The sequence below is a fragment of the Lagopus leucura genome, unplaced genomic scaffold (assembly GCF_019238085.1).
Source record: "Lagopus leucura isolate 7727_CA_CO unplaced genomic scaffold, USGS_WTPT01 Super-Scaffold_100157, whole genome shotgun sequence".
In the NCBI taxonomy this organism is placed as follows: Eukaryota; Metazoa; Chordata; class Aves; order Galliformes; family Phasianidae; genus Lagopus; species Lagopus leucura.
In genome coordinates this window covers 4,558,554-4,578,492 of record NW_024962334.1, presented here as the reverse complement: position 1 = coordinate 4,578,492, position 19,939 = coordinate 4,558,554, and the positions used below count along the sequence as shown (strand labels likewise).

At 40.6% G+C, this 19,939-nt stretch overlaps 1 protein-coding gene across 1 annotated transcript in view; it reads right to left on the bottom strand.

Annotated features, from left to right (window-relative positions):
• Positions 1 to 1,119: 1,119 nt before the first annotated feature.
• BMPER (BMP binding endothelial regulator) overlaps positions 1,120 to 19,939 on the bottom strand; it is a 146,061-nt gene continuing 127,241 nt past the window's right edge. The window contains 2 exon segments of the mRNA XM_042888263.1: positions 1,120 to 3,079; positions 7,969 to 8,099. Coding sequence (XP_042744197.1) covers positions 2,898 to 3,079; positions 7,969 to 8,099 — 313 coding nt within the window. The 3' untranslated portion in view covers positions 1,120 to 2,897.

Here is a 19,939-nt window from a genome sequence, read left to right as displayed (position 1 = left end):
TAACCCAAACTTTCTAAGGCGTGTGGCCATCTTATTATTCCTGTTATTGGGGTAGACTTCCAGCTTCTGAACAGTGTGGAAGATGGGCAAACAGTAGAGTAGAGTGAGACAGCCCCAGCTGCGACTGACAGAGCATGAACAGCTCAGTTACACGTGTACCCTGAATAGCACTGGGTAACTACCCATAGATAGGGATGGAAAAACTCATACCAAGCTGAAATGTGGGAGCAGTCTCTGGAAAAGCAGAGCTCCTTTAGCTTATCCAATACAAATGATCTAGGCAGATGATAGCTCTACCATGGCCTCAGTAATTGGAGTTCAGAGGAAAAAGCCCAGCAACGCAGCTCTAGGGCACAGATATCTTAGAAGGAAAAACCTCTTTCTTTTCTTTCCCAGTTTACATCGCTAGCAAAAAGCAGGGGGCTGCCCTCAATTAGACAGATGTAGAAAAGCAATGCTGAGGAATGAGTCCTCATTTTGAGATGACCTATAGATCAGGTTTCAAACTGAAGCATTTAGGATTTCAAAAGTAAAGAGTTCATCCTACAGATAGTCAGCATCACCTCTTCACCTGGCAGCAATTAAGCACTGCTTGAATGCTCTCGGTAGCCTGAGAGAGCTGGAGGGCTCTCCCTTCACCTTTCACTCACCTTCATTAGTCAGGAGAAGAAAAGAGGACACCTTTGCATACTTTCATCTATGCAATTCACTGTGCATGTATTTTTGTTTTGGAAACGCAGTAAGTAATGAAAATCAATCAGCAATGAAAATCAATCCCAACCTAGAGCTGGGCAAATAACCTTTTTATTGGTTAAGACCTCACATCTCAGCACCTAAAACTCACAGGCTGAAACGTTCTGCAGTACAAACTGATGCTTTAAATTATTTTAATGACTACAATTTTATGCTTGAACTCTACGGACCAATAGCAATTGTTCTACATTTCAGCTCCACTATTCAGTTATCACACGAGCCGCATAAAGCCCTCTGAGTTTCCTGCTCTGACAGGATCTGCACATTTGCAATTCTGCTTCCCAGCACATTTGCGTATGAGCCTTTGAAGCCTCCTCTGCCAGTAAAACTGAATTATTTGATTGTTCCAAGAAAAGAAACACAAAATGGGACATAAAAACAGCAAGCTGATTTTATTCAAATTTGGGTAAACATCCGTGGAATGCTCCTGGCATTATTTGCCCAGCTCTTTTTAACACTATGGTGGTACAGCATTTTGGATAGTGTGATGCCTACCCTACTCGTGCTCACTCAGCATCTTCCTCCAGGATAGGACTGCAGAAAGCTGTATAACTCAAATGCATTGCATCCACTCACTCACTGCAAACTCAGATCCTGCAAAGCTTCCTGGAGGGTGAAATAAAGGAGAAAATTGTTCAAGGCATTACAACATTACAATGTGCAGTTTCGAATGGAATAATGGAAGTAGCTGTGTGGGAGGATATTACTTCATTACAAATTTCAATCAGATGCCTGAAGATTTCTGTCTTCTCTGGAGAACATGCCATCGGGTTCTACAGGAGGCTTTCCAGTGGAAGAAAAATACACCCCCTACTCCCCCTCCCTTCAGACTTGAGAAAGCTGTATGGCTTTTTAAACAGTTTCTAATGAAATCCCATATTATTGCTTCTCCCCTGGGACACTTCAAAAGTCGTGCAAACTTCACAGAGCCCACATGTTCCTAAACCGGTAAAAAAGACCAGTAAGGAAATAAACTGCAGTTCTCCAATTAGTATCTGACATTCTCTACTGGTTTTTTTTGGAAAGGGGAATTTGTCTTTCTTCTTCGCCACGCTGATAAATTAAATTAGTTATTATTATTAGTTATTAAACCCGGTATTATTTCATGTTTTATGGCACACCAAAATCAAAAACTCTAATTCACAGTGGGATTTGCTTTCTGCATAGTATTTGGGGGAAATATGAAACAAGCCCAGCAGTTTAGAACATGCTAGAGGGGCTGAAACTGTGCGTGAGCGTTTTCTTCGAGCTCCTTATTGTGTATTCACAGCTATTGCCAAGCACAACAACATAAACGGGGTTTTAGGATATGAAATGGGAAGTGGTCAGATTTTCAAAGCAGGCTGCTGGGTGCTGAACACTTTTGAAAATCTGGCCCTTGACTCTTTGGTGCCATTCCAGAAAGAAATCTCTCTCCGCTGGCGCCTGGCCAATCAACGCTGGAAATCCTTTTGCACAGTTATTTCAGTAAGGCGTAAAAAGCCGATCCCTGGCTTTCTCTGCGTGATTAAGCACTGTCACCAATCACTATGCAGCTCTAAGGTATGCATGAAATATTCCCAGATAAATCCTCCATCTCCAGAGAAATGTGTTTCCCGTACAACCGTAAATCCGGGTTCTGTGTTGAAACTAATCCAGTCTGGCAATGCTGCAGCCCTAGAAAAGTTTCCTTGGAAACGACAAACTCATGCAATGGCAAAGTCATCCAATCTTTCCATGCCACTATGTTATATTAAAAACACCTGGTTTATTTATACAATGACTTACAGATAAGGGTTTTAGAAGTAATAATACATAAACTTTATAGCAAAAAATATACATATAATAATTCATCCTTCTATGATGTATAGAAATGATGTATATCTGTGTGTGTGTACATATATATAAATATATGGGTTGTACTTACGTTTAGGGCACTTGTGTATAGACATGTGTATCTACATACACACAGTATACATTTATATATCTTTGCTGGGGCCACGTGTGTATACATAAACACACACGAATACACACAGGAGCATATTTACACTCTGTAAGTAGAGCTGCACTGAACCTGCGCACAAACAGCTGCAGTCCTTTGCTGTCTGTGAGCATCAGGTGGGCCAGTGACAGCCACGTTAGTGTCCATGGAGAGAGAATAAATGTCATCGCTGAGGGCATAGGACTGGCTTGATGCATCTTCCTTTGTGAAGAACTAGATTTGCTGGACAGTGGCATCCTGCAACGCAGGGCTTGTTGCATGGGCCAATCTCATTCCAGTTATCGCATGTTTTGACGCATCCTGGGCCACAGGTGTCATAAACTGCACCGTGTTTACACTGCGTTGCTGCAAGGCAGTCAAAAGAAACAAAAAGATGCACATTACACAGTCATACAAGGAACATTGTGTATTTAATTGCTTACTTTCTATTGAAGGCATCTAAAAGAACATTTTGGTATTATGATCACGTAGAGGAAAAGTTACTTATAAATAGATTCCACTGCATGAAATGCGATGTGACATAACACAGCAGATGTAAAGACAGTAAACTTCCCAGTGGAAAAGGCATCAGGTTCCTAACAGTCTTGAAATATTTGAGAATTTTAACACCAGCAGTAGTCTATAGCAGTTTGGCAAGGTTTCTGTCTAGAAGCAGAAGTGTTTTCTATTTAATGCTTAACATTGTTTACATATTTGTTATATGTAATACCTTTTATCAAGGATTCCTGAAATATTTACATGGCTAGACAGTTAGCAGTTCCAGTCTTACAGGAAGAAAAGATAGTCATTCACCACAACAGACTTTCTAAGATTATACTTTCAGTACTGCATATTGCAGCATATCAGAATGATGCTGTTAATTCAGCAGTTCCATATATATATATCAGTGATTTCCATCCTTCATGCTGTTTTACCAAGGGATCACTGAGAATGAAGAGTCTCATACTTAATGATTCCAGTATCTCTTCACTGATTTATGCAGTTGACAGTTCAATGGATTTCCAACATAAAAGACCACTGAGGTTTCAGCTAAAAGCACTCTAAGCCCACCAGATCAATATTTAAACTCTTAACATTTTATATCCTGCCTTTTTAGTATGGAGAATAATGCATGGCTCAATAGTGAATAAAAGCCTGTTATTCTTTCTAACAGCTGTGCTGATGGCAAAAACAAGTACTGAAAAAATAGTTTATAGATGGTAACAGGCTCTCAAGCATCCAGAACCATCTCTCCCTATTTACAGAGAGATGGTTACTTCAGAAAGATTTCTTCAATTTTGAGAGAGATCGGAGATGCAGATTTTGTTAAAGAACAGTTCTGTTATGGACCAAAAATGTGTGGAATAGCCTTAGAGTGTCACTACAGCACTGATATTATTCACAAAGAGAAAATATGCAGGAAAAAAAAATACAAAACCTGATTAAAATACTGAAGTCTTAAGAGTGTAGCAGGAAGGATGGTGGTAAGTCTTAGTGCTAAGGCATCATTAGTTTAAGGGTTCTTCTTCATCAGTAACAAAGTGATCTTCAAAACAGTGCAAGTTTTACTTCTTACACATTTTACAGCATTTATACCCATGCAAAAAGGAGAACTGAAAAAGGAAGGAATTCTGAGAAGAATGCATACAACATTTTCAGGGCAGCTGTTAAGCAGCGCACAGACAAAAAACGGATAGTACAGCAGGCAGTAATCCTGGAATTACAGCAAATTAAAGAGCTGAATATTAGACAGATATAAGGTAGATCTTAGAAAATAAAGTTTTCTAGCTGTAAGCATATGAAAACTCTAGAGCAAACTACTCAAGAACTCTGAGAGACACCTCTTATTGAACATCAATCTAGAATAAGATGGGAAAATAATCTTTTAGCAGTGTTTGAGATAAGCTTATTCTGCTTGGGGGTATATATCTTTTGGGGACGTTTTTTCTAGCTACACATTTCTGTCTTGCTCTGCATAACTTCTGTGTGCACTGAAGAAGGGAATAAGCAAAATAAAAAAATTAAAATGAAATTTAAACTAAAGGGGAAATTTAGAAGGTTGGAAAGGCATGTAAGCAGTAATTGAGCACACAGTAAAATGCTAGATTCACTGCAAACTGCATTTCCATAGCGTGTTAAGAAAAGAGATTAAATTTCTAGTGGGGTGGAAACAAAAATGCAAAGAACTTCCAGAAGCTTCGCAAACATATCTGTCAATGCATTTTGTAAATGCATTAATTGTGTAGAAAAGTAGACCAAGATGTTCAAAGCACAACGTGAGTTAATTTAAAGGGTCTGTGATCTGAAGTTTTTAGGCTGTACACAACCCACAGAGCTTTACAGTAGTAGTAGCCAGCCCATTTGTTCCACCTGAGCTATGCTTGGTGCCTTAGCCAGGAGGTTTGAGGAAAACTGGCTCAAGATCTCTTTTCCACTTGCTCCTCTCTGCTCCAAAGTGAAGAGTATACATGACAGGCTGCCGTCAGCAGCTGTGGTGCCCCTAAGTACTCCCCATCTCTACTACATGTGGATAGAGGCCTTCTTGCATTGCAGACGCCTCCTTCTGCTTGAGATGCCATGTAGAAGATAGAATGGCTTTATTCTCTGCTGTAGTCACTTCATAATGGTGTTATTAGCTTACTGTCAAGGGAAAAATCAGAAGGGTACAATGGCTGCTGTTTAAGTTCCCTGCATGGTTTTCATCGTTGAGTGCTTTGGTTGTTAACGTGTGGTGCGACTGATCTAGAACATTCCACTTCATCAACAGTTTGAAAAATAAAGGCATTCTGCAATAGGCTTCCCAGGGACTGTTGAAATGAAATTTCCACAGAAATTTCTGAGCTACTGTTTTTGCAGCTTCTTCTGTTGATGTTGTACAATTTGGGCTTTCAAGGTGTTTCAGAGGACATTCGATTTAGATATCCCTCATGGTGCCTGAAGTTCAGCAACAGGTCTGGGTGCTAAACTTGTGATACACGCGTGCTGATCTTTCCGATTTTCGGTGCTTAAGAAGTTTTCACTGAAAAGTCAGAACAGCCTTTCTCCCTCTGATACATACAGAATAAAATCATTAAGGAAAAGCAAATTGTAGCAAGGAAAAAGAGTGACTGGCCAGAAAATTCTATAGCGGAAAGAAGGAGACCCAGGAGAGAAGAGTCAAAATCAGATAAAGCCTCATCCTCCTCTATCATATAGGGATGAAAGCAGAAAATCATTCAGTTTTATGAGGCTGTTGGAGCATTTCAGCATATCAGTGCTTCCATGTGCACTTAGCACTCTCTTATAGTTCCTGTGTGCTTATTCTGTGTAGTCATGCCCATGCTAAACAGCAATTGGCATTGCCTTTACCAAGAAAGCCTCAAAAGGCCAGCAAGCTTTGCACTCAAATATTTTGCCAAGGCCTTAGAGGGAGGATACACTGTTGAACTGAGGGAGGAGGAAGAGCATGTAGGAAATTCAGCCTCCTGAGCATCCTGTTTGGCTGACTGTCCAGACAACACAAGCTTTCTAAAGATTACAAAATGAGCTAAGTGTACAGCAGTCAATGTGTAGGAACTGGCAACCACACAAGAACTGGTTTTATAACACACAATAGAGTAATTAAAACCTAACTTTACTAATAACTATACTCAATTTCCATCAGAACACAGCTCTTCCAGGTATCCCACCAGCTATGAAATGTCAAAAAGGAAATGAAAGTCACAGAAAGCTACCTTTTTATTATGGATATATTGTTTCATACTCAAAAACTTTCATCCATCATTAGGACTTCATCACTGTAACTACGACTGCGGAATAAAAAGGTAAATTAAAAAACAAAATCTTGGTGCTGACCACAGGTAACATAGGGATGCATTTTACAGATGCAGTGGATGCACTTTATTTAATTTAATGCTTACTGTACAACTCACTATAGAACACTGTGCTGCTTGTTTGACACTGGATGCTAAAGTATTTTGAGAGTATTTGACCACATACAGCTTTTCCCTATTTTCTCTTTAATAAGACTTCCCTTTCCTCTCTATAAGCCTTCACTAAGGTTAAAAAACTCAGGTGAATTTACAAAATTCTTTCATTAGCTCTAATGGAAGATGTATGTTAAAATTCCTTCTTAACGTTCTCTCAAGAACTTTTTTTGACCTCAGTAAAACAAGAGAAAAAATGTGAAAAGAAGACTCAATTAGTGAAGTCATGATATGGCAACACTTTTACAAACTCCTTAAGGCAAGTACTGCAGTTTTTATTCATTTTACAGCATCTGCAACAGTGAGGTCCTTCTTCTGAAATGCTTTGGTGAAGAAAAAAAAAGAAAAGAAAAGAAAAAAGGCTGCTCAATTCAAGGCCTGCATGTATCTGCTACTGGATCAATAGATTAAAATTGCTTACATTATTAGTGCTGAGACCACATCCTTGAACAGTGCTTTCATTTACTGACACCTTGTTTGGATTATTCTGTTCTGTCATAAGAAAAGATGAGCCTTTTGGGAACAGTCGATCAAATGTAATTTGCTCTGTCACTCACCCATTCCTGCTATTGTGTCTTCAACAGGAAAGGAAATTGAAGATGAGAGAGTAGACCCTGAGCCACAGACAATCACCAAAATCGACCACAGAGTGCTCTTTGACCAGCACTGAGTATCCTTCTCTCATATTTTTCCAACTCAAATTGCTTTACATAAATCTGAATACATTTCCAGGCAAACCAAGGCCATTATAGAGTATCCTAAATTATTGAGATCATCACCAGGGGAAAAATTCATCTGCAATATTGCATTTTACTTCAAGTGACGATGACCACATGTGACCACTTCTCATGGAAACAATTACTTACAATTACTTGCAATTAACGCAGTCCTAATCACAGGCAGAATTTGGTCCAAGTACCAAGATTAATGCACACCTATCTGCATTTTGATATTCCCTTTAAAGACATTCTTTCTTCTTTCTTTGTTGAATCTTTTTCAACCATACATATATGTTGTCTAGGGAACTATTAGCAGTAGGTCAAAAGAATTTAAACAACACCTGCAACCAAATGTGTAACGATCCTCATAGGAAAAAGCATGCATTTTTTTGGAAAGTATATAAAATTATGCTAGATGGCATTAAAAGTGACCAGTTTTGCAACTAAAAAAACATCTCTAATATATGATAGCTCAAAGTCTTAGCCTGTTCCTGTATGAACTTCCTCCTTGGCTAAAAGAGCTTGTTAACCTAAGCACAAGGTTACAAAGAGGCAGTTGCAAAATGCTTACCTGCACAGTGCTGCTCAGGTATCCACTGCACTCTCAGCCCTTCCCGCTGGCAGGCTCGAGCATAAGCCAGGAACGACTCGCAGAAGCAGTTTTTATGGACTGGGCACTCACACATGTCTGTCACACATGACCTGGAGAACAAAGCCCCAAAACAAATAAGCAAGGAAAGATTTTTGCAGGAATCTCACTGAGGTTTGAATCCCGTACTCTCCCAGTCACGTGGAGTTCAACAGGTCAACCCTACAGCAAATTTGTGCTAAGTGGCAAGAAACCGTAAATGCTTTTGTGCTGCAAAGGGCTCATCTCTTTTCTGATGTAGAGAGAGCTACAGAGCAACAGGGAGAGAACCACACAGGAACAGAGAGAGATGTGTGAATAATAACTAAAATGTCAGACAGAGAGCAGTAAGACCACAGAGGGAGGAAGCAAGCTCCATTTTTGCAATGAACTGCAAAAACTGAACACACAGAAAAAGAGTCTTCTTGTTCCCTGGAAAGAAATAATGTAATAGAATTATTAGTAATTATGACAGCAGTATTAAATAGGTGACTTCAGCAGTTGATGAATACATGACCTTCCATGAGAACTGGTGCCTTCTCCCCAGGTTGCCTTCAGCTTCTCCTGACTCTGAAAACCCCAAAGCATGTATACATGTATTTTCTAACCTGTACTACTGCTAAATGACAAACTTTATAAAGGAGCTGGGCTGATGCAGCATAACTGAGCAGTTCTTATGCTAGGAAACCATATAGGCACTTGTCAATAGCACCATCTTCTTACATTGTGAAAGATGCAATCACCATAAAACATGGCAGGAGAAAAGCTGCTAACATGACCCTAAGCAAAACTGGTAGCCTGTGTCACCACTATACTCCAAATTAGCTCACCCAGAATGCATATGCCCATTTGGCACAGTCTAAAATACAACTGGCAAGAGACAGGAGATTTGCAGTTGACAGTTTCTGCACATGCAAAATTCTTAAGCGCTTCTGCAGATATGGAAATGTAAGTTCAGCATTGCCAAGTATCTGCTGCTCTGCACAAAGGCAGCGACAAGGTGCGAGACGACACACTCACCCCTCAGAGAAACAAAGCCTCGGTTCTTCTGCCTTCCTGGGAGTGCTCTGGCCCCTGGGGGTCAGTAGGTCTGAGCCTCCTGAACCTTGCACACCCATATCTTCTATCCATTTCTGAGAGGATAATGTGAGGCCTCTCTAGAACTAGGGGTTGAAGTCACATGTGAGATCTCCATATTAATTGCTGTTGCTGCAGATCAAAGATTCAACTGTCTTTAGGAAAAGGATGGATACCAGCTGCCTTATTCAGAAACATTCCCCATAGCCAGTGCTTGAAAAGGAGAAAGTATTTCAGACAAAGTCATCTACAGCCTTAGTGCCCATAGGATACTCTGGAGTCATTGGGAGCCCTTTCTTTAAAACTAGGAGAAAGGTTTAGTTGCTTTCAAACACAGACAAGCTTCTTTCTTCACATCCAACAACGGACCCTTGTTGGAGTACCTGTCTATTTCAATGACTTTTCATATAGTCATATATTCGGTTCTGCCTGATGGTTCCATCAACTTTTTACCATTTCTCCTCTCAATGAATCTCCATCATGAAATTACCTAAAAATTCAATGCAATGAGTAAGCAACATAAGTGCTAGTGTAAAAAAAAGCTGTCCTGCACTTACTGATATATACATGATATGCATATAGAATTACTTTTAATTAAATCTATAGCATGTTTGCATTTACAGACCTGTGATTTTCATTTGTAATAAGGATTACTTTCCCAGGACACCGTAGTTATACTTCAATTTAGTTCTGTGGTAGGTCATTTCACATCTAGTCCAGTACCAGAAATTTCTGCATGGGTATCCCAGCTGTAAGGAATGGATCAACAATGCTCTTGACACTGTCATCCTAGCAGATAAAAGACCTCACATAAGCACAAAGGGTCACTTTTTTAATGTGACACGCTAACTTCACACTGTTTCCTTCGGCACAGTGTGCCTGTAGTCTCTTACTAGCATCCTGTTATGCTCATAGCAGGCACCACTTCATGCTCCCATGCCATTTAGGATTTGTATGCCTCATTTTACAGATAAGTACATGCTTGCTTCCTACTATAGCAAATCATTATCACCAAGAACATCTGTAATAATGTCCACAGTTATCAAAATACCATTTCATCATCTTTTTGTTTCTGTGCTATTATCAATCAGTCACATTTTGTGGCTTTCCACTAAGATTTAGTTATTATCAATGTCCCAGGTCTTTAGGGATGCTTGCCAACACCAGCCTGGTAACACATTCACACAATTCCTGTCTTAGAAATTACCAAACACAAAACCTGAGGTACTTACTCTGTTTTTGAGAGCACAAATACATTTTTTAGCATTACTCAGACGTGGGGTGCTACCCCCTGGAATGAGTTTATACAGCTTCATCTAGCTCAGGTGCTTGTATCAAGTCAGGAAATCTCTAGGTTCACCATCAGTCACTCATTCTTTTTAATTAATGGCATGCTCATGGCAAGGCTAGCACTCACTTTGTCCAGTCCTGGGCATGGTTTGGACAATCAGGGGGCAAGGGAACTGTTCACAGTTTGTGGGATGGCAGCATAGCAAACACATTGAGCTTAGCCTCTGCATGCACTCTATGCTATATCATTAGCCCTTGGCATGGAAACAGCCATGGGCATCCAAACAGTCTCCAGTTTGTCTGAGATCAGCACTGTTTGCTAATGAGTTCAGTATGGGTGTCCAGTAAGGAAAGTAGCATGACACATTCAGCACTTTCTGGTTCATTTCAGTTTTAGCTAATTGTTTGTGTATTTTTGTTCTCCTGAAGTGTTTTATCCTGGTGACACTGCTGGGCTCACTCCCTAGTCTTGGCCAAGGAGAAATCATCAGACTGCAGGTTTTTTTACAGATGAATTACAACTGCTAATTACTCTTAAGGGTAAATGATTATGAAAAATGATACTAAAGAAAACTATAACCATACCATTCAAGTTTAGTCAATCAATATATATGTATGTATTTGTTTAAAAAATTAATTGGTTGCAAGTTTAATGCACTGACATGAATTGTAGTGGGATGGATTGGCAGTTGGGTGGGGAGAAAAGGGGGCCTGTTATGTCACTTCTGAAATCAGAGTGCTATGAGGGGATTCTTCGTAAGATACATTTGCAAAATTTTTCTTGTAAACTGTCCTAATCCTTTCCTCTTTCTCCTCTTTCAACAATCTTTGATATTCCTACACTTTTTTTTTTTTTTTTTAGACCTCCCCATTGGCACATTTCAGAATTCTTTATTTCTTTAAATTCTGCCTCCTCTTCACTCCTTCTCTGAAACTGATACACGGGTTCGATGACTGTAACTGCGTGTACGCAGAGGTTGTGGCTTATATGTTGAGAACTGGCTGACTGGCAGAGCACAGAGGGTCGTTGTTGGTGGTGCAGAGTCCGGTTGGAGGCCTGTAAGCAGCGGTGTTCCTCAAGGGGTCGGTGCTGGGTCCGCTCTTGTTCAACATCTTCATCAATGACCTTGATGAGGGGATAATGGCCACCCTCAGCAAGTTTGCTGATGATACGAAGTTGGGAGGATTGGCTGACACGCCTGAAGGCTGTGTTGCCATTCAGCAAGACCTGGATAGGCTGGAGAGCTGGGCAGAAAAAAACCGGATGAGGTTTAACAAAAGCAAGTGTAGAGTCTTGCATCTGGGGAGGAATAATTCCATGCACCAGTACAGGTTGGGGGATGAGCTGCTGGAGGGGAGCTCTGCGGAAAGGGACCTGGGTGTCCTGGTGGATGACAGGTCGGCCATGAGCCAGCAGTGTGCCCTTGTGGCCAAAAAGGCCAATGGCATCCAGGGGTGCATTAAAAAGAGCGTGGCCAGCAGGTTGAGGGAGGTAATCCTCCCCCTCTACTCTGCCCTGGTAAGACCTCATCTGGAGTACTGCATCCAGTTCTGGGCTCCCCAGTACAAAAAAGACAGGGATCTCTTGGAAAGAGTCCAGCGGAGGGCCACGAAGATGGTGAAGGGCCTGGAGCATCTCCCCTATGAAGAAAGGCTGAGTGAACTGGGTCTGTTCAGCCTTGAGAAAAGAAGACTGAGAGGGGACCTGATGCAGGTCTATAAATATCTAAGGTGTGGGGGGCAGAATGGCGAGGCCGGACTGTTTTCAGTGGTGAGTGGAGACAGGACAAGGGGAAATGGCCAGAAACTGGAGCATAGGAAGTTCTGCACAAACATGCGCAAGAACTTCTTTACAGTGAGGTGACGGAGCACTGGAACAGGCTGCCCAGGGAGGTGGTGGAGTCTCCTTCTCTGGAGGTGTTCAAGACCTGCCTGGATGCCTACCTGTGCGACCTGCTGTAGGGAACCTGCTTTGGCAGGGGGGTTGGACTCGATGATCTCTGGAGGTCCCTTCCAACCCCTACAATTCTGTGATTCTGTGATATGTACTCTCAACCGACTGTTCAAACAACAAAAAAATGTGCTTTTACTAAAAACCTGGAATTAAGCTGACAGTGAAGCTCTACTGTCAAGTTACCATACTGTCCACTGGTGGAAACTTTGGGTCTTCCATGGTGTTGTGACTTTTCCAAGACCACAACATTTGCTTTAGTTAACTAAGTGAGAGTGCATTTAAAACATCAAAAGATTAAAGTCATAAAACAATAATCCCACAGGAAGACTGCAGCGGAAGTTACTTATAAAATGAAGCCATTTTACTGACTATGAAAATGCACACAGGATACTTCATGCAGCCTTAACTCTTCCCACAGTGAAATCACTGAGAAGCATTTTGTCATTCAAACTCATGCTCTCTTGAAAAGATCAATCTCAATTGCAAGAGTAAGATATTCATATACATACTTACATGTGGAACATGTGCAACAGCAGGCTTTTGCTGTTCAGCCCTTTTCTCTGCATAGTAGTTGAGATAATCAGTGAGAACACTCAAGAACACTGAATGAATAAAAGGCTCTGACATTGTTCACGTCCAACTAGGGAAAAGGTGCTGTTCTTCCTGTGAGCTCCTTCAAAAAGCACGTTGTTTGGAGTCCTGGCTCTGAATGAATACCAAAGCACAGCCAACCTCTCAATCCTCCACTGGCACTATGAGCCTTGCCATGATTCCTTTTGATGCTGCCTGCACTGCCTGCAGGGTCTGTGTTAGAGATGCTGCTAATTAGGTGCCTATAATCACTGTTTCAAAGGGAAATCCATGAAAGTGAAGGCATCCGGCAGCTGGGGGACACACCTTTGAAGGAGACACATATATACACACACTGCTTCCACATCTTCAAAGTGAACTGCATGCGTACGCTCCTTCAGCAACAGCCCTTTTTCACATTAAACCATGGAAAGTCTCCAAGTCCCACAAAGGGCAAAGAACCGAATCCCATGCTACATGAAAAAGAAGGAAGGAAGATCAGGGCAGTGAATCCTACAGCCTTTGTCTGTGACATGCAGGACTGAAACTGCAGATGTTTGGTGTCACATACTGAATATCAGCAGTCCACTTTGGAGTGCCACAACTCAGACCATGTTAGGATGCACAGTGCCTTTTTTTCAGTTTCTCTCATTTCTCAGCAAGAATGTGGTGTAGTACAGTTTTCAAACCTTTTGGTGCCTTCAGGCAGTGGTACCATGCAGAAAAAAATCATGGCGCCTTCACTGTTCTGCTCAGCAGACACTGCAAAAGCTCTTGGAAATGGTGCATCACTGCCCCAGTTTTGTGTGTGTGAAAACTGAGGCATAAGGTATTGAAGATGCTTGTTCTTAGCAGAGATAACCTGTATGCTTAGAAATTCCGAAGCCTGAAGGGCCATCTGCCTAGAGAGGAGGATTAATTTCCAGTCCCACCAGCCTGTGAGAGACGTTTTAGAACGTACAGAAGAACGTATAGGAGTTTCAGTACAAGGTTGGCCAAATTTAGCACTGGTTTTGAAAACAGCCAAACTCTACACAACAGCCAGGTTGTATTCCTAAAGTCACAATGGAGTGCTCACAATTCAGCAGCAAAACTCAGGATTCATTTTTCCTAATCCCAGATTTTCCCCATTTATAGGAAAAAAATAAAGCCAGTGGCTCCTGTCTGTAGGTACATTGTTACAAGAAAGTTTGTGTGGGTTGTTTTTCCTACCAAGTTTCAATAAATTGCCACTACTTATTTCTCCCGCTAGAGAAGCGATTTTAATAGAAAATGAACCATACTCCAAAATATAATGTAATAGCTCATGCTGTTGTAAACTGTTTTGCATGTTTAACCTTTCTAAAGTATTGAAGCTTGTTATTTAGAGCTGGAGACTTTTTATAGCTTTGAGGCTTGAGATCAGAGCTTTGAGATCATTCTCACTTTCTCCAGAACTTACTGATTTTAATACAAAAGTAACAGACAACTCACAAAGGAGGTAATTTTGCAGGCTATGGAAAATACAGAAGTCCTTACACCAGTCCTTACATCAGCTGAGCATTCATTCAAGCAGTTGCCAAGGGGACAGATTGTTTCATGCAGTGGACAGTCATTCTCATGGATTATATTTTTCTAAGACCACATAACTGGATAACTGTACCTGCACATTTCTCTGTGCTTTTCTTACACATTCTAACAATGATAGCATTTCCTTAAATTTGAGATCTAAGAAAGGCATCTACATCATTGTTAAGTCATCACTGCTTCAAACCATTTTTCTGTTAAGTGGAAAAGTGTCCGGAATAAGTGGCAGGCAACCTACATGCATTTTGTACTGGATATCCCTTCCATGGCACTAGAACTCCCCTACCACTGATCTGGCTCAGTAAATAAATAAATAAAATCTAAAAGTGTGGGTACAGAAGCGGAAACCACAGCACATCTTCTGTGAGCACTGCATATCAGATCTATTGCACGCATATGTTTTCCATGGGGAAGTCTCATTCACGTAAGAAGAGCCCTGGCCATAATGCTTGATAATATCAGCATTATTTTTGGCAGATTGCAAAGGAATTCGCAACAGTGGGCATTTGAACCATGAGTTCAAATTTCATTCCGATCCCTCTTTTTTTTTTGTAAATTTGAGTCAACCATGGATTGCATTGCTATGTGAATCCCAGAAGAAAGAAATAATAAAATATGTAACTTCACCAAAGAGGAAGAGCTCTGCATGATCTAATATCTTTTGGGCACAGCCCCCATTTTGCACACACACTGAAGATTTCTAATTTAACTGAATGCCAATGTTCCTGCTCCAGATATAGACTTGGCACTCGAAGTCAATTAAACAGAATCACACAAGATATCCACATCCATCTCTGCCTTGCCAAGGCACTCTACTGTAGCATTTGTTTAGAGAAGTAGGGTTGACTTGGGAAAAGGATGTTTTAAATGAAAGTGATAATTATTGTTTGCAATTTCCAACATAGCAGAGACAGACAGTAATTCAATTTTGATTTCTTTGCATATACAGCTCCTTTAAAAGAAGTCAGAACCCATACTTTCCTCACAAAGGGTAAGCAAAAATGACATTTTCCAGTGACGCTGAAGAAGTGAAGGTCCATACAGACTTCTGAAAAAGCATACTGTGCTGCACAATAGCGCCATAAACCTACACTGCTTGCTGCCAAATGCATTATCCAAAAGTCCTTTGAAATTGCCAAAGAGAGTGTTCTGTGTATATTTTTAACTTTTATATAAAGAGCATGCTATGCCAGATTTGTGCTTTACTGCCCTAACCAATGTTACCCACAAGAATATGGTAAAAAGAACGATACATTCTAGAACATTGTCTAAAATGACATCAAATTGAAGTTCTAAGGACACCTCTAGCCTGTCATCCAATTTATAATCTTCCCTGACTACGTAGTAACAGTAGTAAAGGCACTTAAAAGGAGAGAAGGTGGAAAAAACAAACACAAAACGGAAAACCAACCTTTCCTATTTCTTTCTTCATGATAATTCTCCAAGTAGTGCGTCAAGTAGTCTTTTTCTATCTTGTATTTGGACCCATACAGGCTCTGCATCTTTAAATGTTCTTTCTGATCCTGAGAATGGAAAGGTTGGCTTAAATCCCTCCGTGGGGAAAAAGCCCAGCCACAACTGAGGAAGACAATGGAGTCCCACGCTGGGCTCTGAGAAGCATCTGTATGACTCAGAATATTTCCTAGAGATGAAGGCTACAGTACAGTTGAGCAGCTGACTTGTTACTTTAACAGAGAGCAAATTATTGCTCAAAAAACTCCAACAGAACAGAGAAGCATCATTTGCAACCCTGGAAAAAACTGACCCCTTTCAGTCCCACTCACTTTCAGAAAGAGGAAGAATTTTTCCCTTCTGTTATTCTGTCGCAGTTGTGCTGAGCCATGCAGGGGTTTAACCTTTAAAGTCATGACATGTAAGAGAAATACCCGCACGCATGAATCTAGTTGGATTTCCTATATAACATATGCCTCAAAGTGAAACAGTTAAAAACAACTTCTCTGCGCACATGTCAAATTTTTTCATCCAGAATCACTATCAAAAAGAAGACATACAACATGTATTTCTTTGTACATTTCAAGGAGGGGCCCAGTATCATGCTGAGACATGTTCATCAATAATTGCTTTCTTTTTCTTGCTTACTCAGGCAGTATGAAACAAGTTGTCCCACTTTGTTTGGCGGCATTACTACAAACAGAATGCCTAGTTTGTACATCTAATTGTGAAAAACAAGAACCCTCCTAACTCTGCTCTAGAACACAGAGTTTCCAAAATCATTATAAAGAACCCACATGCAATAGAGTTTAGACCAACAACAACAACAAAAAAAACAAACAACAAAAACATAGATGAAAATTTAGAACTACCTAGAACCTGACACTGTAGGTTCAAAAGCTGGAACCTGATCTCTGAAGTTATGTACTTCTTTAGTTAATTAATACCCACCGCCATCCATTTGCAAACATACATCAGAGAACTGGTGAAAATTACAGCAGCAGTATGTCTAATGCTACGGCTGATCAGGTGTTTGTGCAAAGCTTTCTGGCAAAAAGTCTTGGCATGCTGACATCTTCATATTCAAAGTCAACTCCTACGGGATTTTCTACCAAAAATCCTAACTTTCATAGCCCCAGTGTTCTAAGGACTGCAGCCCATGTGCTCATTACTCATTCTCTCTGGCTAAAGCTGTAAACACGGCTGCAGTCTTTCAACCACATCAACCTATTTTCTGCCTCAAGAACCTCATCATGTCTCTCTGGAGTCACAACCTAGACAAATTCCCAAACTTCACAATCCTCTGCTTTGAATTTATTAAACCAGTAAGATTTCTTATTATTTATCCTTCTCATTATTTATCCTCTTTTAACATAATACAGCAGTATTCACACCACTTCAGTTGATCACATCATACCAGCATTTCAAATGTGTATAGAAAGGCTTTCTTATGAGATGAAAATATAGAGAAAATGTCCTAGTGGACCTTCTGAATATGCAAACCAGTACTTTTAAATTGCCATTCTGCTTGCTACCTGCACAAGTTTAGCTTAGCACTTAGCTGCTAATGTGAATTTAGGATTTTCAGTGTACTCTGGTGCAGCTAGAGTAACATGGAAAATCCATCTTATTTTGCAGTTTTTGTATATAACTGACATGAATGTTTCTCTTTTTCTCCATGTCTAGGATCAAATTATAAAAAAGATTCTACCCAGTCTCCAGTTCTTCAAGTGGAGACTGAATAGTCGTATCTTCTCTACACAAAGAAAGTGACAGTCAATCCAGGAAAAAAGGATGTGTTAATATCTAACTTTGTCACATTCGAGTGATGCTTTCAACCAACAGCAAACTTTGGTTTTGTGTTTCGTACATGGCAAATGAACAAGGATTATGCTAAGTGAATCTAATATGACTGCATCAACTTTCACTTTAGTAGACAGAGGGCCCCTTAGTGTATTCTGTGTGACAGTTCTCACCCAAGAAAAACCAGAGTTTTGCCAAGAGTTTATAAACATCCTTGACAGAACCTCAAAAATTATTCAGAGGTTTCAAAGTCGTGGCTCCAGAGCAACACAAACCATCTAGAGATTGCCATAGTCGTGAAATAGCCACATAAAATACCACAAGATTTAAATCTTCTGAAATGAAAATTCAAAACAGAAAATCTCCTTTTCTCTACCAACTAAATATACTGTGGCCCTGCCATGCTGTCATAAAAGTATGTCATATTCAATAACAAGCACAAAGAACAGGATGCAGGAAATATTTCCATTGTACAAATATATTCTGAAGTTATCTTCAGCTTTTGATGATGATTCACTGTGTATATTTCCAAGGAGTTCTTGTGGTATAATAATAAACAGAAACTCATAATCTTAAACTTTGCGTATTGCAGTTTGTGGCTTAACTCAATTAAGTACAGTCAAGCATATTTTTCCTCTAGGTGGCTGCAGAGCATTTAAAAAATTGCTAGCTCCAGATAGAATATGAAATAGAGAGAGTAAAGGAAAGAGTAGACAGGAGACTACAACTCAGAAAACAGCCTAACTCCTCATCTTCCTTCCTTTACAAAGCAGAAGCCAAAATCTCATTTCAGCAGTCAGGCTCACAGTGAGCATGTCATACTTTCACATTCACATTGCATTTCATCTCAAATACTTCACACTTTGCTCTTCACCAGAGATAACAGGACTTGCAAGAAGTGGCACAAGAGCCAGCTTATTTGTTCAGAAAACACTCTCTTCCTGGTTTTATGACTTCCTGTGTGGTCTTGGCCCAGACCCACAGGAAGATGTAGGCACATTAAAGTATGATTTAGGTAGAGTTCATACACCCAATTCCAAAAGTGTGGTCCTGGCTCAATTGCCCTGGCAAGGCATCCTGGCACTGCTAGAGACACAGTACCCGCTTTTACATTCTTTGTACACATATGCTTTTATTCCACATGTTCCTAAGGTGGCATGGGCAATGGCAGGCAGAAGCCCAACTGGCATCTCAACCCAGAGGGCATCAGTGCACAGAGAAGTGCTGTCTAACAGCAGAGGCAACGCTGCCATGGTTCTGTTCCAGATTCAACAGATCAGGGAGTGAGTGTAACAGTTCAATAGTGACCCAGCACTCAGCCAGGAGGCAGAAGCCTGGCTACTAATGGCTGAGCTCTGAACAGTTTGTCTTAGCCTGCACTTCATGCCTAGAAAGCTTTTGATGAGTGGCACTCTGCAAGGTACCACAGTCGTTTAATCTTCTTAAGTGCAAGATCTCAACTGTAAAACACCATACAGAGCCTGAAAACACTGTTTGTGAAGTGCTGGCTCCAGTGAAATCAATGGGAATTTTCCTACTGGCAACACAGGAGCTAAGACCCAAGACTGTCATCAGCCTTTTTTGCTGTACTTCAAGGCTTTGAAGGATCCAGACTCTTTCAGGGCATGGCTATACATTAAATTCAATCTTCCTGAATTAAAATGCTGTGAATTAAAATTTCCTGTACTAGACATAGTGACTCCACAACACATTGGCCTTGCCTGGGAGCCACAGGAACCCACATAGATGTTGTAAAGTCAAAATGACCTAATTCTGGGTGAGGTGGAATGAGATGATGTGAGGATACAGAGCCAAGGTTTGTTCTCCTTCACGACAAACTTACCTTTCAGAGTGTTGGCTTGGGCACAGTAATTTACTCGGCTAAATACAAAGAGACCTCTGATGTGAATCAGCAAGTCTTTAAAGAGAAATACTGGCCTTGACCACGAGCAAACCCTCCCTATCACAAAATGATCACAATTTCATTATCTCCACACTTTCGAAATATTTTCTTGCTACTTCATTGGTGATGACCAGTGCCGAAGGTAATAATATTACTTCTGAGGTTTGTTTCGTATAAAAAGTCCTGAACGTGTAAGTTTGATTTTGCTCCTTTTTGTTGGCTAGGCAGAGACTCTACAAAAGAGGTCTGTGCCTGTTGTTAGCCACTCTGAGCACACTGCCTGATGGAGCCATAAAGCA